The sequence below is a fragment of the Microtus pennsylvanicus genome, chromosome 11, assembly GCF_037038515.1.
Source record: "Microtus pennsylvanicus isolate mMicPen1 chromosome 11, mMicPen1.hap1, whole genome shotgun sequence".
Lineage (NCBI taxonomy): Eukaryota > Metazoa > Chordata > Mammalia > Rodentia > Cricetidae > Microtus > Microtus pennsylvanicus.
The window spans coordinates 48,845,502-48,868,485 of NC_134589.1; the positions used below are offsets into that span (position 1 = coordinate 48,845,502).

Consider the following 22,984-nt stretch of genomic DNA (forward strand, 5'->3'; position numbering starts at 1 on the left):
TACCATGTCAGTCCCTGGAATCAAACTCAGGTATCAGGCTTGGTGGCAGGCACCTTTATGCTCCAAGCCATCTCACTGGGCTTGCCTTTCCTTTTTCTTCTTTCTTATTTTTTGAGCTAGGATCTTGCTTCATAGCTTTGACTAGTCTGATAATTACTATATAGCCCTGGCTGGCCTGGAACTCATGGTAATCCTCCTGCATCAGCTTCTCCTAGTCCTGGGATTATGGGTGTGCACCAAAACAGCCAGCCATTTCTTTTCAATACAATAGACAGTAGATAATGTAAACCACCCTCAGGTAATATATAAAAAGGAAGATTATGAGAATAAGAAGTGACCTCTTTCCAAGAATTTGCATTTATTTAGTTTTTCAAACTAACCTGACTGGTACAACTGAAGGCAAGTTGTACACAACTATTACCTAGCATGATAAACCCAATTTTTAGATTGTGCCATGAAAGGCTTTCTTGACTGCAAATGGAGACCACTGCTCTTCGTTCATTCTTGTTACTTATTGTCTTTAACGTTGTATGACATGTGCCAGGTACAGCAGCACTATTTCCTGTAGAGAACAATGTGAAGACGACACACAGCATGGCTAACGCTAACATGCATTTACAAAGTACAACAGGTACATTAACAATCACCTTCAACACACGGTGTCATTTTGAAGTTGTGGAATGTATAATATAGTATTATGGCAAATATGGACTTATCATATCTATTACTTCTTTGGCACCTTCTTGCTCTATGCATCTCTCTTTCCATTCCAGCTTTGAAACATGAATGAGTGGAATGTGGAAGAAGAAAGCTAGATAAAAATTTCTTTTAAGAGACGGACAACAGAGACTCTAGCAGGATCCTGTGCCTTTCCTGAAGCATCAGTGATCTAGATAGAAGTCAGGTGTCTGGCTTTTCCAGGTCACATTCAGCCAGTCTTCCAGATACTACTAAAAGAGGAAACAGAAGCAAGAATCTTTGTTAATGGAGACAAGTGTAGAAGGACAAACACATTTCTGACATTATTTCCAGCGAGAAATGAAAGATGATACAGTAATGTTTCTTTATAAACCTTTGATTTAGTTTGTTACACTAGACACTTTTGTAATAAGGAGCACTGCTAGAGAAGCAACTCTGTTCATTCGTATTTAGGGCACAGTTGGGCATGTTAAAAAGAATCAGTAAGCTGGAAGAGCCTGGCATTCCAAAGGCTCTTTGTTAATAGCAGTTTGATGAGGTAGAGAGGTATCAGGGCAGCCTCGGGGTAGTGGTGGTTACAGCATCTATAACGGTTAAGACAGTTCTTCTAACCTAAGCCCCCATTCTAGGGGATAACCCAATGCACCCCTGGGATTAAAAAAGTGCCTGGAAGTAGCAAGCACTCTTAAGTCACAAGGAGTCCTGCTTAATCAGGGTCTTTTGCAGTCTTCTGTTCTAGGGGCAAACAGCACATACATTAGTGAAGAGATGTGGAGGGCTCCCTACAGAGCAACACATCCTCTTCCTCTGCGAGCTCTTGCTCTGCTCCTCACCAGAAGGTACTATTGCCACACTTCCATTACTGTTTTTCAGGCTTCCCACAATCCTGCTATGCAGAAGTGAGGGGTTTGCTCAGTGGACCAAGCTCTAGCAAAGTTACTAGAACCTTCAATGTTTCTCAACTTCGCCACTACTGATTTTCGCAGCACAGAGATGCTTTGTGATACAGCGCAGGGTGTTAGCAGCGTCCCGGGCTTCTAGGCACTTTCGCTAGCATTAGCACCTTCCATGCTGCCTCCAAGCACACATGCCTCTGTCAGCTGTCTCAGGAGTCAAACTCACTCCCAACTGGGGTACCACCACATCAGCGATGAAAAGATGGCTTTAAAATGTAAACTGCATCATGCACTTTACTCCCTTGCGTCATTTTTTTGATGATCTCAGAATAAAATTCAAACTCTTCACTATGATTTCCAAGAAACTGTAAGAACTGGCTTCTTCTTCTTCTTCTTCTTTTTTTTTTTGACTACACTCTCATATACTAACTAACTGGTCTCTGTTCCACAAACATCTTCCGTTTGCTCTCACTGGCCTTTTAGGCTGGCTTTTCCTTCTGTCTAAAATGCAGTCTCTCTGAGCCCACACAATCGCAGATCAAACGTCACACAATTAGCAAGGCTTTCCCTCACCATATTGTCTAAAGGACCTCCCCGTTCTCTACCACAACACATCTTTCCTTCCTGGGAGCACAAGAGAACACCGTCTTACTTCCTGCCTTGTCCCGAAAGGAAGACCTTAGTCTTTTCCACTGTTAAGGCTGACATGCTTTGACTAGTACCTCGAACACAGTAGATACTCAGTAACAATCTTCCGCCAACCTCACCCCTCAGGTCAGGTATCAACAGCTTCCTCTTCACTTTCCCTTCCAAGATTTTTTTTTTATTAATTAGTTTGCCTGTTTTTTTCTAACACCCCTGACCTATTTTAAAGTGTAGGTGTAGTACTGTGTATAAAAACTTAACATACGAAAGCTTATTATGAAATACAAATAAAGGCCAATTAGTAATTCAAAAGATAATTCTTTGCCCTGTAGGTTTCTTGCATTATGTAATCAAGCCAGTGGTCATGAATTCACGGCCAGTTTGGTCCCTCTTCGCAAATTTCAAGTGGTCAAGACATTCTAGAGGGACCTAAGACCACAAAACTTACCTGGTGCAGAGACTCAAAGAGCCTCTACGTCCACCGGCCGGGTATATGCAGTACCGCAAGTCTGAAACCCTTCTGTGCTGGCTTCAAGTTAAATAGTACTCTGGGTCAATAGCAGGGTGGTCTAAGGTGCTGCAAAGTCAATACATGTTGGCAGCGCCCCGAAACCACAGCCTGTTTCTTACATTGATTTATGGGCTGATTCCATGAAACCAAAGATGCTTGGCTCTCCTGGAAGCTGGCTGGCGGGCAACTGGAAGCCCTTCGGTCCTGGCTAAGGGCCAGGGCCCTTGGGCACCACTTTCATCGGGCCATTTTGGCACTCTGGCTAGCAGCTTTCTTGTCCCGCCTGGCTGGGCTCTCTACACGGTGCACAGTCGTCTCCACCCGCAGAGATGACGACGCCCTGACGTGGCTGGAGGACGTTTCCGTGCACTGCGAGGAGGTTTCCACGTGCTGGGAGGACACCTCGAGGAATCCGGGGAGTCGCTTCGTGGAGGGGGTGAGGGAGGGCCCCTCTCGGTGGCGCAGAGACGTCTCCACCTGCCGGGAAGACGTTCGAACCTGCCGGGAGGAAATCTCCACGCGGTGGGATGATGTTTCCTCGCGGTGGGACGACGTCTCCATGAGGACAGTCTCCTTGTGGCGGGTGCTTTCCACTCGCGGGGCGGAGGACTTGCCCCTAAGGGGCGAGGCCATCCTGCCGGTACACCCAGGTCAGGAGGGACAAAGAGGCCTAAGGCCCAGGCTCTGCGTCACGTCACACAGGGAAAGGTGACGTCAGGGTGCTGTGCTACGTCAGCGTAGGCCGAAGGACACGTAAGCCGCGAGGTCCACCACGCCCCGCTCGATAACTGCGCGCGCGGACGGCCCGGGCTCCAAGATAGGCGGAGCCTCTCGTCTCAGAATGAGGCTGTCCCCGCCTCCGTGTTCCACCCTGCCCCGCAACCGGAAATAAGAGTTGTGGTTTCCGGCTCCTCCCTCACCGTTCGAGGCTGCCGATCTGTCGGCTGGTTGCGTTTGCGTCTCTCTGCAGGTTATGGCCGCGGCCGTCGCTATGGAGACAGGTGCGTTAAGCCCTGCGCCCCGAGTCTTCACCGAAGGAACGGTTCTCCGCCCCAACCTCCTCTGCCGTTTCCCCGCGCGGTCTTTCAGGCTTAACTCGCATCCTTCGAGTTGGGACTGGATGGGGAAAGGCCACGGTGTTGTCTCTCAGATTGTGGCGCGTGTGAACATCTCTGCTCCCGGACTGCTCAAACCCCCCATTCCTTGGTTCCCGGGCCGGGGTGGGGCTGAGGGAGAGGACCGAGCCCTTCAGCTGTCTGCTCTTCGGAGCTTTTCTCGTGAACGTGCTTTAAATGTCGGTAACTTGGGTATCGCTCTAATACGGATTACCGTCCTCGCTCCGCTGTTTAATCATTTTGCATCTTGCTTCCTATATGGCGCTTTGTTTTCCCTTAACGTACTCACTGTTAGTAGTAGTGGTTATAACGCATTAATATATGGGGCGGCACAGCTATTAGAAACTATCCAGTGATCTCTGTTAACGACCTTACATAGTGGCCTACAGGTGGTAAATATCCATTCCATTTATTTTCCTCAACTAATTTTAGAGAATTTCTTTATTGTGTTTGTTTTGTTCTGGAGAAAGGGTCTCACTATCTACTACCGTCAAGCCTAGAACTAGCAACGCGCACCAGGCTGGCCTCCATCTGTCTCCCAAATGCTGGGATTAAAGGCGTCCACCACCACGCCCAGCTTGTTTTGGTTTGTTTTAAATTAGGCTCCACTCTTAAGATTTCTAAGGAAGTTTCTCCTGAACTTTGAATGTTTTTTATAAATTGATACGACATGCGGTGCATGTCAGAGGACAACTTGTGGGAGTCTTTCTGCAGCCCTGTGGGTTCCCGGGATGAACTCAGGTCAGCAGACTTTGCTGCAGCACCTTACGTGCTGAGCCATCTCACTTTGATTTTTGTTTATTTCTTTTTTCTTTCTTTCTTTCTTTTTTTTTTTTTATTTTTCGAGACGGGGTTTCTCCGTAGCTTTTGGTTCCTGTCCTGGAACTAGCTCTTGTAGACCAGGCTGGCCTCGAACTCACAGAGATCCGCCTGCCTCTGCCTCCCGAGTGCTGGGATTAAAGGCGTGCGCCACCACCGCCCGGCTCGATTTTTGTTTATTTCTGTTTCTACAAATCAACATTCGTGTCCTGACTTTATTTTTGGGTGTTTTTTTTTCTGTCTTATCTCCTAGATGATGCTGGAAATCGACTTCGGTTTCAGTTGGAGTTGGAATTTGTGCAATGTTTAGCCAACCCAAATTACCTGAATTGTAAGTTGAGTACATCATTGAGTTGAGTAGCTAGCTGTTGATGATTTCTAACAGAGAGATGTAATTCATAAGAATATTTACTTTGATACGTTTGAATGGGATTTTTACTTGCACTGGTCTGTAGGTATTAACTGAGCAAACAAGAACTTGTGTTTTTTAATTCCTTGTGATTTGATGGTAGGGATGTTAAAAGAGCTACTTTATTAGAGATTACAAGACAGTGATCCAGCAACTGGTTGACATGCAGATTGTTTCTTTATGCCTTTCAGTTCTTGCCCAAAGAGGTTACTTCAAAGACAAAGCTTTTGTTAATTACCTTAAGTACTTGCTTTACTGGAAAGAACCAGAATATGCCAAGTATCTAAAGTAAGTTTAATTTTTATAATCTTAAATCTGTGTATACTTTATTATAAATACAAAAGGCTGATACTTAGCAGTTTTCTTAGTGTCAGAACGGAAAACTGTTTTGAATCATTCTGCTTTTAGTTAATGTAAGACATTGTCGTCTCTAACTGGGATTATTAGAGGAATCTCATTTGTTTCTGCTACCATTCTTACCTCACTCTCTTCAAACCAAACGAAGCCAGACAGTTGTCTGTGGAAGCCAACTTACTCTCTTAGTAATATAAATCAGGACATGCCACTTGTATTAAAGTAGGGTAAAATCCAGTTAACTGGTTTTAGACTGAGGCTCTAATGTGATTTGGTCTTGTCTAACCTTGTTATTTAACACCCCCTTGTCTCTGTGGTTTCTAATCTTACCAACCCATAAAGTACTAAAATGCAGCGCACAGCCAGAGCTGAAATGAACACATAGGAAGCAATGTTTTCTGGGAGTCTCAGACTGCCTTTCTTTATAGTGTCCTGTGTGTCAAGCACTGTGCTAAATGTATTGTGTACATTAACTCGCTGTAAAAAAACAAACACGGACTCTATCAAGCTGTTCATAGACAGTTTCATTATAGGACTTATTAAACTATAAGAAACATTACAGTCACACAACTGCCCCTTTTAAGGTAAAACAAAACCTTGAACTCACATTTCTGCTTTGTCTTAAAAAAAGAAAAAAAGAAAAATAGGCTGGTATACACCTTTAATCCCAACATTTGGGAGGCAGAGGTGGGTGAATCTCTGAGTTCAAGTCCATACTTGTCTACAAAGCTACTTCCAGGACAGCCAGGGCTACACAGGTAAACCCTGTCTTGAACTCCCCCTCCTCCAAAGGGGTGAACAACAAAAAATCCAGAAGTTTAGCCTGATGTCCCTTTAATCTAGTTCTCAGGAAGCAGAGGCAGGCTGATCTGTGTGGGTTCGAGACCAACCTGGTTATGCAACAAGTTTCAGGCCAGTCAGGGCCACATTGACAGACCCTATCTTAAAATTAGAGGAAAATCACTTTTCTGAATTGATTCTGGGCTGCCTGAGAACTGACTGCATTCCAGTGTGCCCTTCGTGATGCAGTTGTTGGTTCCTGCAGGAATCCAAAGGGAAGACTTATGCTATTATTAGCAGATGATAACGCTAGTGCTAGCAGATTACAGACTGGGCATTCAAAGTCTTGGTCATCTTTAAGTTCAGTCTCCCCAGCAGAGTTGTTGGCTGGTGAGTGGCCATACTCCAGTGAGCATATGTCACTGTTAGAGGCAGCTCACTCGGTTGACGGCCAGAGCTTCCTTATATTGTGATCAGACAGACTTCCTTGTAGCTCTAACCTATTTGTTGTTTTTGTTTGCTTGTTTTTCTGTTCATCTATGTCCTCTTGGAGATGTTTAAATTCAAGAGAGGTTGGAAATTAACCCCTTTTGGGCAATTTTATTATATCTGCACATGGTTCTAGATTTTTAAAATGGTTGTCAAAATTTAAAGATGGGAGAGGGAGGGTGGCTAGAGAGATGGCTTAAGTGTTTAAGAACACTTGCTGCTCTTGTAGAGGACCTAGGTTTGGTTCTTAGCACGAAATGGTGGTCACATCCATCCAAAACTCCACTTCCATAAGTTCTGATGCCTTTTTACTCTGAAAGCACTATACATACATGATACATAGACACAAGCACCAAAATGCCCGTTCACATAAAAATAAAAATAATAAAAATTTAAAAACAAACTAAACGTAAGCCTTCAAATGTGCTCAGGGTATCACAGACCACATGACATTTCTGTTTCTTGTGATAATTCAACATAGCTGACTATACTTTTTTCGAGTGGAAGAGGGTTGGGAGTCAAACTGTTGACTTCCTGAAAGCTTTTACCAATTAATATCCACCAGTTATTTCCATGAATTGAATGCTGTTATTATTGTTATTGGTTTTTCAAGACAGGGTTTTGAAGCTTGTCCTGGACCTCACTCTGTAGACCAGGCTGGCCTTGAACTCACAGAGATTTGCATAGTCCTTAGTCTAATGTATTTAAGAACACTGTGGCGGTGGTGGCGCACGCCTTTAATCCCAGCACTGGGGGGCTGAGGTAGGCAGATCTCTGTGAGTTCAAGGCCAGCCTGGTCTACAAGAGCTAGTTCCAGGACAGGCTCCAAAGCTACAGAGAAACCCTGTCTCAAAAAACAAAATAAATGAGAAAATGATCACTGCCTAAATTCCAGTTACTTAGTGCTACTTAAGGCCATTCTCTTGCTAGTCACATTATTTTACATACAGAGAAACTGAACTTAAGTTTAAATGCTGTCTTTAAAGTCAGAACTGAATCTTTCAAATTATGATGTGCCATGAAAGAGAATTAGCTAGTATAGTGGGAGTAGAGCATTCTGGGCTATTACAATTACAGACAACTCTTTATTTGGACTATAAATAATAGTCTTTGCTGGAAAGGAAGCATAGCAGTGTTCTGCAGTGGAGCCATAGCCATCCCTACCCTCCACCCCATACATACCCTCTTCTCATTTTCTTCTCACCTCCTCATCCTCCCTCCTGCTTTTAAAAGCTCCAGGACCAAATTAATTAGCATTGACAAGAAAAATACCCCAGAGAGGCAAGCTGTAAAACCTCAACAGCTGTTCAAAGGAGGGAGAATGGAAGGGAGAAGGAAAAAAAGCCTTGCCCCTTGAGTTAAGCTGAAGTGGATGGTAGTCTCACTGGTGGGAAGGGAGGCAAAGAAAAAGTATGGACACCCAAAACGTTAGGGAAGGCATGCTTGGCAGAGAGATAGGAGGAAGAAAAGAGAAAGTTACACTTTGTCTTGACTTTTCTGAGTAATTCCAAAGGGCAGACAAAAGCTGCATTGGAATGAGTGTCAGGATCTTCACTTTGATAGAACATTAATATTCGTCTACTATGTAGTCTGTAGACCCCATTATTATGTAGTCTGTAGGTCCCATTAGATTCTGTCTATTGTCCTACTGGTGTCCTGTTTCTAGAGTGGCATCCAGTCTAGCCTTATATACCACATTTTATCATCCTGTGTTCTCCTCCTTTACTCCCTTTTTTCTCCCCTCCTTTATTCCCCTCCTTTTTCACTCAAACTGTTTCTTTCTCACTCTGACCAAACACTGACTTGCTACTTTGTTACTTTGTTCTTCTTGGTTTGTCATAATCCAGAGTCAGGTGAAGTCTTGTTTGTCCCATTAGTGATAATTATTATTTTGGAGGAGAGATCTTTCAGTATAACCCTACATGGCCCTCAAAATCTGTCTACTTTTCTTAAGTTTCCTGAGTACTGGGAGTACAGGTCTGTGCCCAGTAATGTATATGATTCTTGTGGAGTTAGTTGACTCATATAAATAAGGTTACCCTTTTATGATTCCTAATGGAAAACCAGTAACTATTTATTAAACATATAACTATTTTCAAAGTCTTAAGAGCCAGTGAGATAGCTCAGTGGGTAAAGGTGCTTGCTTGCAAGCCTGATGAGTGGAGTTTGACCCCTAGGACTCTGATGGTGACCTCCACAAGTATCCCATGGCACGTGCTCACTCTCCCTCCCACACAAATAATAAATGCAATAAAATTTATAAATTAAATAGTGTTCATGTTCCTCACTTAAACTAAAAGAGTATAGTTTATCTACCAATTTTGATCCTGCTTACCAGTTTACTGGGTTGTGTGGTCTTGAACAAGTTACTTAAGGTGTTTAAACTTTAATTTCGCATGTTCTGAAATAACATGGTGGGAGTGACATCGCCAGAGGTACTACATTAATAGAAATGGTAGGCTTGAGATCATTTCTAGGGGAGTATCTGAATTGAACTTGGATGCCTTAAATTATGTTGATAATTAACTTACAAACTTAAACCCAGGTACCCTCAGTGTTTACACATGCTAGAACTGCTCCAGTATGAACACTTTCGAAAGGAGCTGGTGAACGCTCAGTGTGCGAAATTCATTGATGAACAGCAGATTCTACACTGGCAGCACTATTCCCGCAAGCGGATGCGTCTTCAGCAAGCACTGGCAGAGCAGCAACAACAGAATAACACAGCAGGAAAATGAAGAGCTGGGACAGACCAGGCTCTTAGGACATGTATATAATGTATTGCTATGTACAGTACTGATAAAAGATGTTTCTTCCTGCCCACCTTTATTATGGTAGCACTCAGAACCGTTAGTATTATTTTTGGCCAGCAAACTTTATATTGTTAATAGATTATTGCTGTTAAACCAGAATTGTTCTACTTTAATTTCTCTGGGGATTTGTAAATTTCATTTGCATTTAATAGAACCAAGTGAATAAGAATGTAAATGTTGGTTGTTATAGAGCGGTTTAAGAACATAGATGTGACATACAGGGGTACTGAGATCAGCTGCTCCAACCATCTCAGGAGAGAGGAGACTGTAGTCAGGAACTACATGAAGATTCCTTTCTACAGGAGAGGACATACTCAGTTGCTTCCCGCTTTTTAAGATAGCTGACCTCTAGTGGCAGGGGAAGACTGGTAGTTAATGACTAATTGGATTCTTGTTCTTAAAGGTAGGAGCCTCAAGTACCTTTCTTTGAAAAAGTTAGCACTTGGGTATATTCCCAAGAGTGGTATGGGGGCAGTGGCAGGGAAGAGACAGAAATCTTAAATAAATAAATAAATAAGACCAGAAAAAGAAAAAAAAAAAGAAAAAGTTAGCACTTATTCGTTAAGTACCACAAGTAGGCACTGCCTTAAAAAGCTTCTTTTAATCTGTTTCAGAATATTTTTATTTTATGTGAATGTGTGAATTGTTTGCATGTGTGTGTACCACAATGTGCCTGGTGCCCAAGGCAGCCAGTATAAGAGAACATCAGATCTCTGGCATGAAGTTGAAGGTGGTCGTGATGTGGTGCTAACCATGTGGTGCTAGGAACCAAACCTGAATCCTCTGCAAGAGCAGCAGATACTGTTAACCACAGAGCCATCTCTCTAGCCCTTATTTTTTTTATGAGTCAGGGTCTCACTTTGTAGCCCAGGCTGCCTTGGAATCTGTGATCCTTCTACCTCAATCTCCAGAGTACTGGACTTAAAGATAGCTACTAGGCCTGGCTCACATGCTGCTTTTTTAAAAAAAATTATTTTATGTGTGTGAATGACCTACACAATGTATGTCTATACCACTTGCATGCCTGTTTCTCTCAAAAGCCAGAATAGTCCAGATCCCCTGGACTTGGAAGTTATAGACAGTTTTGAGCTGCCACGTGGGTTCTGGAAATCCCCTAGTGAGTGCTCTTAATCACTGAAAGACCTCTGCAGTCCACATTTTTCTTTTAATTGTACACAATAATTGGGCTTTTCATCTGCAACAGTCTGGTCCTGTATGTAGTCCACCCCTTGCTTCAAATTTGTGATTGATTGCTTTAGCCTCTAAAGTAATAAGGTAACATGTGTATCACTATGCCTGACACAATTGCTTTTTGAAGAAATTGAGATTTAGACAGTAACTTGCCTGTGGCTAAGAGAACCATCCTGTCTCCAAGAGAATCACATTTTAGACAGTTGTGAAACAAAACTGCCTGAATTAAGCATATACATTCTTCCAAGTGTCTTCCCTAAATGGTTTTAGTGAAGTTCTGCATTTCAAAGGCACAAAATGGTTTTGCAAATACACAGAATTTAAAGTAACAGATCCTAACAGCTGCAGATTTTTTGGGAGTTACTTTTTATCTTCTGTATATCCTCTGAGCTACTACTGACATACTGAAGACCTATTTAACTCAAATCTTTTAGATAGCCATGTGTTACAAAGCTAACTGGAGATTCTTGTTTTAATTCTTTATTGTTTAAACATACACTGATCAATTCAATTAATTCTTTTAAGCAAACCAAGAAATCAAGACACAATTGTGATCATCAGTTTTTTTTTCTTTTTTTTTCTTTTGAGACAGGGTCTCTCTGTGTAGCTCTGGCTGTTCTGGAACTAGCCATTTAGACCAGGCTGGCCTTGAGCTCACCAATCTACCGGTCTCTGCCTCCCAAATGCTGGGATCAAAAGTGTGCTCTACCACCACCCAGTGCTATCATCAAATCTTAATCTTCAGCGAATATCATTTCCAGGAGAGGGGCCTGAAGGCACTCAGATTCCACAAGTTTTTGAGGCTGTAAAAAAAGAATGGTTGAGTTTTAACCACTGCTATGAAATGTTATTAGGGGTGGAGTGAATTCTACTTTGAAGGACATTTTTGAACATAGAAATATTGTCATCAGCAGCCATCAGCTAGCCAAGCCTGTTGGTGCATACCTTTAATCCCAGTATTCAAGAGGCAGAGACAGGCAGATCTCTGTGAGTTTGAGAACAGCGTAGTCGACAGACTGAGTTACAGAACAGCTGGGGCTACACAAAGAAACCCCGTCACAAAAAAACAACAACAAAACTAATGGAACTAACTATCAGCTAGTTATAACAAGCTTTATGAAGTAGTTAAGATACTTACGATGAATCATTAAAATACTTGGCCTGAAGGGCCTTAAAATTCCTTACCAGGAAGCCCCATAGACTGGAGACAAGAGATGGCAAGCCCAGTGCCATCTCCTTCCCTTGACTCTTTAATTTAGGATCCAGGGCTGAAATAAAGGGGGAGCCCTCTTAAACCTCAAAAAGAGTGTTAGAAAACATTGGCACGGGTGCTTTCAGGAATGAGTCAGCACTCTGCTGAACAAAGAATCTTAAAGGCAGCTGGAAAATGCTCCCTAACCACTATCTTTTGCATTCTTAATAGTTCATTGGGACTGGCAGGGGAATGGGCACCAACTTGTGCTTCTGATGCACTCTGAACAACAGTGTGATGATTGATGTTGGGAGTTAAATGTTAGGCTTTCTTTAAACATGAATCTAAAACAACTTGAGCCTTAAAGACATCATAGCCACAACATAAAGGTAGATAGATACTCACCGTTCCATATTTAAGTAGTGTAGGCACTGCAGTTAATTTCAGTTTTTGTCTGAAGTCATTATTTGGGTCTTTCCAGCTATTCCAAAAGGAAGGGATCATGAAAATTACTACTTGGTTTATTACACTTTACTCAGCCAGGGATCTATACGTAGTGCATTATTAGTGATCATTGTTTTTGGTAGAGTTTAAGCATTTTGAGGACTGTAACTTAGTATCACCCTCTACAAAGTTTACATTTAAAGTGTGAGTAAGAGAAAATACAAATGTAAAGTCAATAGCATTCTGAACTTATTCCAGACCAAATTCAATTATACTATGTGGCTGAACATAAGCATTAAATTTGAATTCAGTAATTCTAATTGTTTGGCTTTTCCGACATTACCTAAAACACAAAGCCTGAGCAAATACCTGAAGTCCTTTCCACCCAAGTTTTTAAGAACTAGCCCATGTCTGCAGATGTTTACATGGTGGTATACATGATTACTTACTAAGATCTGTCTCCTACTTGGCAGTAGATGAACACGCAGTCTTCCGTAACATGCTTCAGCCCCTCTCGAACGACTGGCTCAGCTTTTTTAAGAAAGTTAAAGTAATTACACATCAACTGCGATAGCTCGTGTCCTGCTCCCACTTCGTAGACTTTAACCTCCAATAAGAATGAGGATGTTAAAGTCATGTGTTCTTTTCTGGACTGGAGAATCACTAAGTCCTAGTCCTGACTGTCCTAAGACACACACGCAGAACATCAGAAAGCATATGTACTTGCTAATGTAAAGACCAACTCATGAGTCCTGTAGAACACTAATCATTTGGGACCGAGAATTTTAAAAAATCAGGTTCCAAATCTGAGTTCATGATAAAAATGAGGGCCACGCTTGGGTGGAGCGAATAAGGACCTAATGGGAGACAAGGGGACAGTTCATACTCTTCTGCAGCTCTACGGGACTAAGATCTTCATCTTTGCCCCTATGATCCCACTTTCTGGCTTTAGTCGGGGCCTTCTTCCCAACACTTAATGCAGTGCAGCAACCCCCAGCCCCAGTCTCACCTTCCACGCAGTCCGGACACCAGCTCTTCCCTTCGGCATCCTTAGAACCGCTGAAGTAGGCAAAAATGGTCTTGCCCTGGTACTCCTTTACAGCCTGGTCGAACTCCTCGAAGCCGGACACGCTCACCTCCTTGTAGGCGGCCATCGGTTCAGTCTCGAGAGTTGCCTGGGAGGCGCTCTGGGACGCGCTCTGGGATTCTGCCATCTCAAGGCGGGGCCCAAGGCGGGCGTGAACAAGTTTCCGGGTGGGAGGTACCACTGGAGCTGCATCATGCTACGGGAGCCTCGGATGGCCATAATTCGGCAGAACAGTCGTTTTGATCTGCTGGAGTTTCTTTTTGGCGCCAGCCCCCTTCTGACATCTAGACTTCTGACCTGGTCTGGTCCCCATCCTGGCCTCATGTACAGTGAGCACAAAACCCGTTGCAGTACAATACCTTGCTCTTCAGATGGCTCAGGAAGCTCAACGGTTCCCAAGCGGCCCCGCGCTTGTTGCCATGGTGACTGGACGAGAGGCCGGAAGCGAGGCCTAGCTTCTGGTTGCCTGTCCATCTCCGGGTCGCCGCGCCTCGCCTAGGCCAGGTGGGCTCGGGCCGGAGGCTGGGGGAATTGTGGGAAGTTGCATTAGGCAGAGCGGACAAGCGAGAGGAGTCCTTGCCCCGGCTTGTCTTGCAGCTCCGCCCCTCCAATTACCTTTCCATTTGTCAGGCTTTAGGGGGGCCTGTGCGGGGGGGCGGCGTCCGGGACTGGGCGGGGGTACGGAGAGAGCTAGGAGGCAGAAAGGCGGCGAGGGCCGGACCCGAGTGTTGTGAGTGCGTGTGCGGGGCATGCTGTCTAGGGGAACAGGTGCAAAGGCAGTGTGCCCGAGGTTGCGTTGGGGAAAGGAATTGTCCAGGAGCTGCGAACCCGGCGGTGGGCCACGGGGCCCTTGCTGGAGCGGCGCAGGTGTACTCTAGCAGCAAAGATGCCGGCTCGAAGTGTGGTGGCCGGCAGGTCGCGGCGGGGTGTTCGGCCCCTGTGGGCAAGGAGGTGGGGTGCAAGGATGTCCCGAGGCTATGGAGGAAGGCGCTGGGCGAGGTCTTTAGTGCGGCGGATGCGCTCCGCTGGCACGGGGAGGTTGCAGGATGGTCGGCCGCCTTTGGGGATGAGACGAGCTACGGAGCCCGCGGTACCCCCTGGGGTGAACAAGGCCTTTGGGACACCTAGGACTGCAGGCTCGGTTGAGGCAGCAATGAACCCCGGAGCAGTGTGGGTGAACGGGGCTGTGGGCGAGCCAGAGGTGATTGGGCCTGCTGGGTCTGTGTGGGTGACTAGATCTGGGCAGGAGGAGCCAGAAGATAGTAGTCCACCAAGCTGTGAGAGAAAAGATCTACCAGGAACACTTGGCCACGAGAGCATCCTGGAACTGTGGTTGAAGGTACAGGCTATGAGGGTAGCTTCAGGATGCTGGGAAGGAAGCAGAGTGGAACTCCATCCTGTTCCTGCGGGAGAGGGGCCAGTCGAAAAGGGTGTTCCTGGGAGAGCTTCCTGGATAGAGACCAGCCGAGATGGTGTCACAGGACCCTGGGTGAGAGGACATACCAGGGCATTCCCCCGGGCCTCAGGACTACCCTCAGCTAGGGGAATAGGGGCAGGTTGTGAGAGACCCTCCATCTTCTGTAGGCAGGGACAAGCTGGAAAGCCGCCTCCTGCTGTGGGTGGACCTGGAGTAGTGGAGAAGATAGGCAGTGCTGCCTCGGGCCCTTGGAAAGACAGACAGACTGTGGGGGTGCCTGCGGCCATAGGATGGTCTGAGGCTGTGAAAACGTCCAGACCTGGAGATGTGATGGAATGTGGAGATGTGCGACGGGGAGGGCAGTCTGTGCAGGTTTCTGGGGCTCTGGCAGAAGAAGCTGTATATGGGCCTATGTTATGGGAAAGGGGGCAAATTGTAGGGCCCCCTGATGCCTTGATGGTCTTACCCAGGACCGTGGAAGATGAAACTTCCTCCCAGGGAGCCACAGGGTTGTGGCAAAGGAGACAAGAGATGGAGGATATGGGTTCTAGGGGTATTCCTGGCCTCGGGGCCATGGGGCAGTCTGTAGGAGTGCCTTGTGCTAGAGTCGAGGGAGCTAGATGTGGAGGTGACCCAGGGTCCTGGGGAGCTGCACAGGCTGCAGAGCTGTCTGCTTCTGAGGAGCAAGAGGCAGGTTCTCGAGGTGCCCAGGGCCTGTGGGGTATAGAACAGGCAATGGGAGCACCCAGGGCTTTGGGCAAGGAGGCAGATGATGCGAGTGTTCCAGGACTATGGGGAACAGGCCAGCTGCCGGGCTTGCAGAGTGTGGTGCTGTCAGGAGACAGGGGAGAAGAAACCAGCTATGATGTTTCAGGCCTGTGGGAGAGGCAGCAAGCTCTGGGGACTCCTCTTGCTGAGGCATTACCAGGGCCAGTTATGGAAGAGACACACGGTGGGAGTCTCCTAAGCCTGTGGGAAAGAGAGCAGGTCATGAGAGAGCAAGAGGCTCAGGGGCCTGCAGCTTTAGGGGTAGCCGGGGCTATGGATCAGGGTGACAGTTGTGGAGCTCTCTTGTGTCCTTGTGGGAGGGGGCGGGCTGTTGTGATGCCAAAACACATGTGTGCCCCAGAAAGAGTAGTACCCTCAACTCTGGGTATACCTGATGCCTTGTGGGTGTGTCAGGAGAGCAGCTCTGCAGATGCCTTGAACCTGCGGGAAAGGGCTCTTGCTGCCTTTGGGAGGCCTGTGGCTCCTGAGGAGTGCGTCTCTGTAGTGGAGGATGCTGAGTCTGGGCCTCTCTCAGGTTCACGGGGAAGGAGACAAGCTGTTGGGGTTCCTATGGCTCCTGAGATACCTGGTTCTCTGGAGACAGAGGCTGGTTCCAGAGGTTTCTTAGGCTTGTCAGGGAGGAGTGTAGGTATACCCGTGACTGCGGAGGTATCCCCTGCTGGTGTGGGCATGGCTCCCAGGACATCTAGTTCTGTGTGGGAGTATATTAACTCTAGGAGAGTCTCAGAGTCAGCAGAAGGCAATCCACCTACAGGGATATCTGTGACTGTCGGGCTCCCTGAGGCCATGGGGGATGAGACACTAGCTGAGGGTTTACAAAGAAGACAGTCTGCCTCGATGCCTGTAGCTACTAGAATTGCCACAGCTGTAGGAGAGCCCCCAGCTTCTGGGCTCTTTGGGCCTTACAGGGTAGTGGATAGTGCCTGTGGAGAATGCTCGGGGGCATGGCAAAGAAGACTCAGAACCGATTTGTCCACTGCTGCCAGAGTTCCTAAACGTGAGATGGAAGCAGGCTCTGAAAGTGTCTCTAATCTGTGGAGGGGACACAGTGGGACAGTTCCTGAGGTCGTGAGAGGAGCACTTCATCAGGGGATGCTTGCAGCTTCTGGGGCTCCCGTGGTTGGAGGTGTACCTGCTGCAGTGTGGATGACTGGCTCCCCCGGAAAGGAGGCCAGTGGAGGTGTCTCTGACCTGACAGTGGTTAGGAGACAGTCCACTGAGGGAGGAAGGGCATCAGGGGAGCAAACAGGGAGTAGAGGGATCCTGGGACTTTCAGGGAGGGGCCAGACTGTGGGGATGTCTTATTCCCGTGAGCTTGGTGCCAGGATGTGGGGTGGTCCAAGGTCTGTGGGGGAGGAAATGACCTATGAGACTATCCCTGGAGTGTCGGCAATGAGAACACCTGTGCCCTCAGTTTCAAGGGAGGAAACAGGCCCTGGGCATTTCAGAGATATTCTGCAGGGGAATGGGGGCAGAGCCACGGGAGTAGCCCATGAAGCTAGAGTGAGAGCGAATGATTTGGGAGAGAGGAGGGAGGGTGGATTGAGGGGCACCTTCCAATAGCTATGCAGAAAGCAAATTGGAAGTCGTCCTGGGATTCTGGGAGGGAAGAGGTTGGGGAAGCTTGTCTTGGGTATAAGTGAAGGAACAGGTTAGTTTAGGGACCTTAGGGTTCCTGGAGAGATACTTTGTGGCAGTGTCACTTATGGGGTGTGCAGGGAAACTAACTGGGAGACTCCTGGAAAGACGGGGAATGCATCACAAGGAGAGGGCTATCCCAGGACTTTGTATAGGGAATGGTGTGGGGTGGGTGTCCCCGGACTTGTGCATGAATGTGTGTGTGATTGACGAGGTGTACAGTCCCAGCTCTGCAGCTTCTTCTGTGGCTTCAGCTCAACCCTGTAGTGCCGGCAGGCCAGTTGGCATTGCCTTGCTCATGTGCCTTCCGTCTGCCTCTTGGATCATATCTCTGTAGTCTTAGAAACAGGGAATCGTGTACAGTTATCTTTACGTTCCTACAAATGCATCTGCCTTTAAGAGGAGCCGGTCTGTAAACTTCAGATTTATTTTTTAAAAATTTAAGCTAGTTTTTTTCCTCTTCATCTTGAATTTCCCAGTTGACTTACTGCTATAGGATTTTTTGAGAGAACAAATTCTCCAGTGTATTTCAAACTTAGAGTTTCTCAGAAAATTGTTCAGTACAACCATGTTGAGTTAAATTGTTAAATGTGTCCAAGTACTGATTGTGGGAAATAAAGAGTGTCAAGGCCCTCGAGTCTCAAGGAGCCTTGTCTAGCTGGAAAGCTGAGACACAGACCTTGAAATAGGTAAATAACCATGCGTGAGGACTTGGTTAACCCTTGAGTGACAAGACCGTTCAAGTATATTAAGAATCTTCAGAATAGAAAGAAGGATGAGGGTGGGGTTTTTATACCTTCTTAGATTCTTCAGTAGCTGTGGGCTCACTGAGAATGTATATAGGGTGCAGATAATGAGGGAGCTAAACACAGCCCATTTAGCTGGCTAAATCCCAGCTCTATTTAGAATCGCTCAGAACTTTATCTGAGTTATGTAATGGAGGAATACATTCTGCTCTTTTGATGAATCATTAGGATTTACGTGTGTAGAGCATGCATATGAAACTATCTGGTCACAGCAATAGTTTAGCATAACAGAAGTAATGTCTTACTGTAGACCCTTGGGATTTGAAATGAAAATGGCCCGAGGGATTATCATGAAAATAGTAGCTCCCTATTCTTTTGAAAATGAGAATTTCAAAAGTGGTTCCTTTTATAAATATAAAATCAGACCTCTTTCTAAGCAGTCATTCTTGCATGAGGTGACTGTGGATTCACTCTGGAGTGCTGCTATATAAGCGTGGGATTGTGGGGTTGCTTAATCTGGTGTTTGAAGATGGTTTAACTTTAGACATGTTTCATTTAAGAAAGATTTGCCTGAAGACTCGGTGGTCACTGATGTTCTTCATCACCTGATGTCATGGGACCAAGCCAGCCAGCTTCTACCTGTGTTCATCTAGCATCCAGTATCCAACTAGATGGAAGAAGTGACCCCAGGGATCTTCAGCCTCAGGTTCTTCTGCTGTTTTCCTCCTGATACTTATTATAAAACATATTTTATTTTGTTTTAAACATAAAGAAAAGTTGAAAAATTAAGACATTGAACATTTTGACACTATTTTCTAGATTCAGCAGTTTTTAATAATTTGCTCTGCTTTCGTCTGCTCAACCATCTGTCTCTAAGGTTTGTGTATAAGCACACCAAAGGAAGCTCCAAACATTGATGCTTCCATTTCAAATATTTCAGAACACTCTAAAAATGAACTCTCTTACCTAATTGTACCATTATCACATGTAAGAAAATAACTTAAAGGGAAAAACTTATGTGTGTGTCTGTCTGAGTATATATGCACACGTGTGTGCACTTTTAGAGGCCAGAAGAGGGCGCTGGACCCCCTCCAGGCTACAGTGTGAAGCCTGGTACCCCTTATTTGCAAATAGCTATTTAATTGCTCTGTCTTCAGGTATGTGAGAAGCAGAGAGTTTAGTACTTGCTTAAAGTATTTGTGTGTCTAACCCCAATGATGGATAGGTAGTTCAAATGCTATGTTCAAAAGTTGCAGGTTAAATTTTTTTCTTCCACTCTCATTTTTTAGTGTGGTTGGTTTGGTTCACTATTTTCTTGTTGGTATTCCTTTTTAGGGTTTTCCTTTATCTTTATGGAGCTGTATCCCCCACCCCCCCTTTCTTCCCTTGTGTATGTGAAACACTAACATGCATTCACATGGTTCCAATACAAACCTGTGCAGACAGATATGCCCAGGGAAGTATTGTCCTCCACCTACTGTTCTTTTGTTCTTTCTATCCTGTTTCCATTCACATCCTACAGATAACTAATCTCATTAATCCTCGTTTTTCTTTATCAGTTTCTTTCTGCCCTAAGGACCAAGATGCATGCACAAATTCTTATGGCATCTTCTTTTCTTGACATTACAGCCACTCTTCTCCTTTTTTTTCCCCTAAGAAATCCCCCACACCAGATCCTAGAGCTATTTCCAGAGACATCCTCATATCTTATTTTTTCTAGCACAATATTCTGCAGTTGTCCCAAAATTTATTCCATGGTCAGCTCTCCATAGACTTGTAGGTTGATTTCAGTAGTTGGTAATTACAAACCATATATAGTAAGTAAGCCTTATTATGTGTATTGTTGGGAGTACATCTGAATGATATCTGTCTTAGTTAGGGTTTTCATTGCTGTGAAGAAACACCATGACCATGGCAACTCTTATAAAGAAAAACATTTAATTGGGTGGCTCACTTACAGTTTCAGAGGTTCAGTTCATTATCATCATGGCAGGAGCATGACAGCATGCATGCAGGTGGTCACCGAGAGTCCTACATCTTGTTGGCAACAGGAAATTGACCGAAACAGTGAGTGGTATCCTGAGCATAGGAAACCTCAGAGTCTGCCCCCACAGTGATGTACTTCCTCCAACAAGGCCACACCTCCTAATAGTGCCATTCCCTATGAAATTATGGGGCCCAGTTATATTTAAACTACTATGGTATCCCAGAAGGGATGCTAGACTGCTGGGTCAAAAATAGCTGATATTACCAAGTTACCCCCAGAAAGGAGTGTGTCTATGCCTGTTACACATTCTCTCTTGTTTCCTCTCTCCCATCTCCCCTCCCTCTCTTGCCTCTCTCTCTTTCAGCTCTTCTGTCTTTCCCATTTCCTGTGCTTTTTTAAATGTGTATGTGTGTGTGCCTATGTGAATTCATGTGCATTACTCTGTGATAATATGTTTTACCATAGCCTTAGCAAAAGCATGTAGTGTTGTACTCTTATTTTATGGAATTTTACTATCTTTTAATAAGGCTGAACATTTTTAAAAGATTTTTTAAGTTATATGTATGTATGTAGGTTTGTGTATGAATATGTGCACATGAGTGTAGGTGCCTGTTGAGGTCAGAAGCTTAAAGTCCCCTGGAGCTGGTGTCACGGGTAGCTGTGAGCCATTTGACATGGGTGCTAGGAATCGAACTTTGATTTTCTTCAAGTACCCAAGCTCTTTACTGTTGAGTTCTCTCACTGGCCCGGGTTGAACTCCCCCACCCCTCCCCCACACATATTTCAGAATCGTCTCCTTTCCTTTCACTTCTCTCCTCTGCCTTTCCCATTTCCTATGGTTTCACACTTTTCCTGTTTGATGTGCCTGTGTGAGTTTATATGCGCCATGTACATATAGGTGTCTGAGGAAACTAGAAGAGGGTGTTGATCACCTCAAACTGGAGTTACAGGCAGTTATAAACCACCAAATATAGGTGCTGGAATGGAATTTAGGTCCCCTGCAAGAACACTAAGTACATTTGACTGCTGAGCCATCTCTCCAGCTCACTGTGGTTTCCTTTTTTTTTTTTTTTTTTTTTTTTTGATTTTTCGAGACAGGGTTTCTCCTTAGCTTTTGGTTCCTGTCCTGGAACTAGCTCTGTAGACCAGGCTGGCCTCGAACTCACAGAGATCCGCCTGCCTCTGCCTCCCGAGTGCTGGGATTAAAGGCGTGCGCCACCACCGCCCAACTGTGGTTTCCTTTTTAACCTCAGTTAAGGAGCCCTTTGTACTTGCAAATTGTATTTTCTTCTAGTTTTTCAGTTCTTTGGTTTGTTGGGTATTTTTATTTGCGTGCTTGTATATTTGTCAGTTCTTAACCAGGGAGGCATTTTAAAAGAATTTTTTTTAAAAATTCTTTTTGTTTTTGTTTTTGTTTGAGACAGGGTTTCTCTGTGTACCCCTGGCTTTTCTGGAATTCTCTCTGTGGACCAGGCTGACCTCGAATTCAGAGATCTACCTGCCTCTACCTCCTAAGTGTTGGGATTAAAGGAGTGTGCTGCCACTACCCAGCTAAGAAATTTCTTTTAAGATAGTCAGATTTAAGCCGGGCGATGGTGGCGCACGCCTTTAATCCCAGCACTTGGGAGGCAGAGGCAGGCGGATCTCTGTGAGTTCGAGACCAGCCTGGTCTACAGAGCTAGTTCCGGGACAGGCTCCAAAGCCACAGAGAAACCCTGTCTTGAAAAAACAAAAAAAACAAAAAAACAAAAAAAAAAAAAGATAGTCAGATTTACCATCCATTTAGCATTTTACTTTCTATCATGCCAGAGATCCTTTTATTAAGCATGGATTTTTGAGTCATGGTTTAAAAGACTTTTCCTTCTTTCACTTGAAAGAGGAGTTCATCAGTTTCCCACTCCTCCCTGTGAATATCAAATTCTTGAGGTGTTGGATTATGTTAAGAGGAAAGACTAACCAAATAAAGTTACAGATTTTTATTAACCATTTTTTAAAATGTGGGTACCTTTCAGGTTTTTGTTGTTGTTGTTATTTTCTACTTAGTGAATTGTTCCTGCTCTTTCTCACCCACCTCCCCCAAAAATGTTCCTGAAGTTTTGTCATATACATGTAATTATTTGCTCTGCTTTCTGTCTGCTCAAGCATCTGTCTCTAAGGTTTGTGTATAAGCACACCAAAGGAAGCTCCAAACATTGATGCTTCCGTTTTAAATACTCAGAACACTTTAAAACTGAACTCTCTTTCCTAATTGTACCATTATCTCACTTAAGAATACAACATTTATTGTGAGTGTTGGGGAGATCTCCCAGTGAAGGGAATGGGAGTGGGTCCACTGAATTCAGCAGCACGGATTCTCTTATTTGTCTTTCATAGGTAGGCTTTCTTATGTTTTAAAGTATAAAATATTTCTCTTGCCCGGTAATCCTAGATCATATTACTTAACGTAAGAAAAAAATGTAAAAGAAGGAAAGCAAGATAAAACAAAATCCTAAATACATATCTGTACTAATAATGTACCTATTAGTGGAAAAACTAGAACAATTTGTTTAAGAGTTGTAGCTTAGTTTGAAAGTCTGGTTTTTGAAGACAGGATGATGCAGCTATGAAAGTAGTCTTAAAACCATCAGGGATGTGGAAGCATGTTTATGTTTAAATATAGAACATCATAATGTTTATCTAGACGATGAAACCTGGTAAGAACTTAAGTCTGTGTAAGCCTGGGTAACTGGACTATTTAGAACAAGGTGCTTATATGGGTACAGAATAAAAGGTGTGTCTAATGACCAGATGAAAATCTTGGGAGGACCTGGGGGTAGCAACAGTGGCTGTGTGGTGTGTGCCTGTGACGCTTTATTTTTTTTTAAGAAAACTCTAAACCAGGTCTTTGTGACTTGCTAGACATTGACATCCTGAAACAGGAGAGATCTGTGGTTGGGAGTTGAAGAACTTACTGGTTGCTGCAT

At 44.7% G+C, this 22,984-nt stretch overlaps 5 protein-coding genes across 14 annotated transcripts in view; 3 read left to right on the forward strand and 2 right to left on the reverse strand.

Moving 5' to 3' along the window:
* Window positions 1-338: 338 nt before the first annotated feature.
* Window positions 339-3,594, reverse strand: C11H17orf100 (chromosome 11 C17orf100 homolog). Its single transcript, XM_075991779.1, has 2 exons — window positions 2,689-3,594; window positions 339-950 (listed from the first exon to the last, which is right to left on the reverse strand). Exon 1 carries the CDS (start codon window positions 3,382-3,384, stop codon window positions 2,989-2,991), a length of 396 nt encoding a protein of 131 aa, XP_075847894.1. The 5' UTR covers window positions 3,385-3,594; the 3' UTR covers window positions 339-950; window positions 2,689-2,988.
* Window positions 3,595-3,660: 66 nt separating this feature from the next.
* Med31 (mediator complex subunit 31) lies at window positions 3,661-9,693 on the forward strand. The gene is made up of 4 exons (XM_075991778.1): window positions 3,661-3,752; window positions 4,939-5,016; window positions 5,286-5,382; window positions 9,263-9,693. Exons 1-4 carry the CDS (start codon window positions 3,725-3,727, stop codon window positions 9,453-9,455), a joined length of 396 nt encoding a protein of 131 aa, XP_075847893.1. The 5' UTR covers window positions 3,661-3,724; the 3' UTR covers window positions 9,456-9,693.
* A 1,492-nt stretch (window positions 9,694-11,185) lies between these two features.
* On the reverse strand, window positions 11,186-13,597 carry Txndc17 (thioredoxin domain containing 17). Its single transcript, XM_075991777.1, has 4 exons — window positions 13,367-13,597; window positions 12,807-12,888; window positions 12,319-12,394; window positions 11,186-11,524 (listed from the first exon to the last, which is right to left on the reverse strand). The coding sequence occupies exons 1-4, from the start codon at window positions 13,569-13,571 to the stop codon at window positions 11,456-11,458; spliced, it is 432 nt and encodes a 143-aa protein (XP_075847892.1). The 5' UTR covers window positions 13,572-13,597; the 3' UTR covers window positions 11,186-11,455.
* A 56-nt stretch (window positions 13,598-13,653) lies between these two features.
* Kiaa0753 (KIAA0753 ortholog) overlaps window positions 13,654-22,984 on the forward strand; it is a 55,166-nt gene continuing 45,835 nt past the window's right edge. For 2 of the 10 annotated variants that reach the window (XR_012912350.1, XM_075991771.1), the window contains exons 1-2: window positions 13,826-13,948; window positions 18,595-18,740. Coding sequence is in view for 4 of the 10 variants with exons in the window: in XM_075991771.1 (XP_075847886.1) it covers window positions 18,648-18,740 (93 nt within the window). In the remaining 6 variants the exon portion in view is untranslated. Of the gene's footprint in view, window positions 13,949-17,339; window positions 17,978-18,594; window positions 18,741-22,984 lie in introns of those variants that run through there. The other 8 variants (XR_012912348.1, XM_075991772.1, XM_075991770.1 and 5 more) reach the window with 7 other exon arrangements.
* LOC142860473 (uncharacterized) lies at window positions 14,192-17,213 on the forward strand. Its single transcript, XM_075991776.1, has one exon. The coding sequence runs from the start codon at window positions 14,331-14,333 to the stop codon at window positions 17,211-17,213; it is 2,883 nt and encodes a 960-aa protein (XP_075847891.1). The 5' UTR covers window positions 14,192-14,330.

Bases quoted from the DNA above. Each gene is read 5' to 3' on its own strand.
- C11H17orf100 (XM_075991779.1), bottom strand. From the start codon at position 3,384: ATGGCCTCGCCCCTTAGGGGCAAGTCCTCCGCCCCGCGAGTGGAAAGC.
- Med31 (XM_075991778.1), top strand. From the start codon at position 3,725: ATGGCCGCGGCCGTCGCTATGGAGACAG. The intron at 5,017-5,285 runs GTAAGTTGAGTA...TATGCCTTTCAG, and splicing joins CAACCCAAATTACCTGAATT to TTCTTGCCCAAAGAGGTTAC. The intron at 5,383-9,262 runs GTAAGTTTAATT...ACTTAAACCCAG, and splicing joins GAATATGCCAAGTATCTAAA to GTACCCTCAGTGTTTACACA.
- Txndc17 (XM_075991777.1), bottom strand. From the start codon at position 13,571: ATGGCAGAATCCCAGAGCGCGTCCCAGAGCGCCTCCCAGGCAACTCTC. The intron at 12,889-13,366 runs GTGAGACTGGGG...TTCTTAAAAAAG, and splicing joins GTGTCCGGACTGCGTGGAAG to CTGAGCCAGTCGTTCGAGAG. The intron at 11,525-12,318 runs GTGAGTATCTAT...CTTTTTTTACAG, and splicing joins CACTACTTAAATATGGAACG to CCTCAAAAACTTGTGGAATC.
- LOC142860473 (XM_075991776.1), top strand. From the start codon at position 14,331: ATGCCGGCTCGAAGTGTGGTGGCCGGCAGGTCGCGGCGGGGTGTTCGG.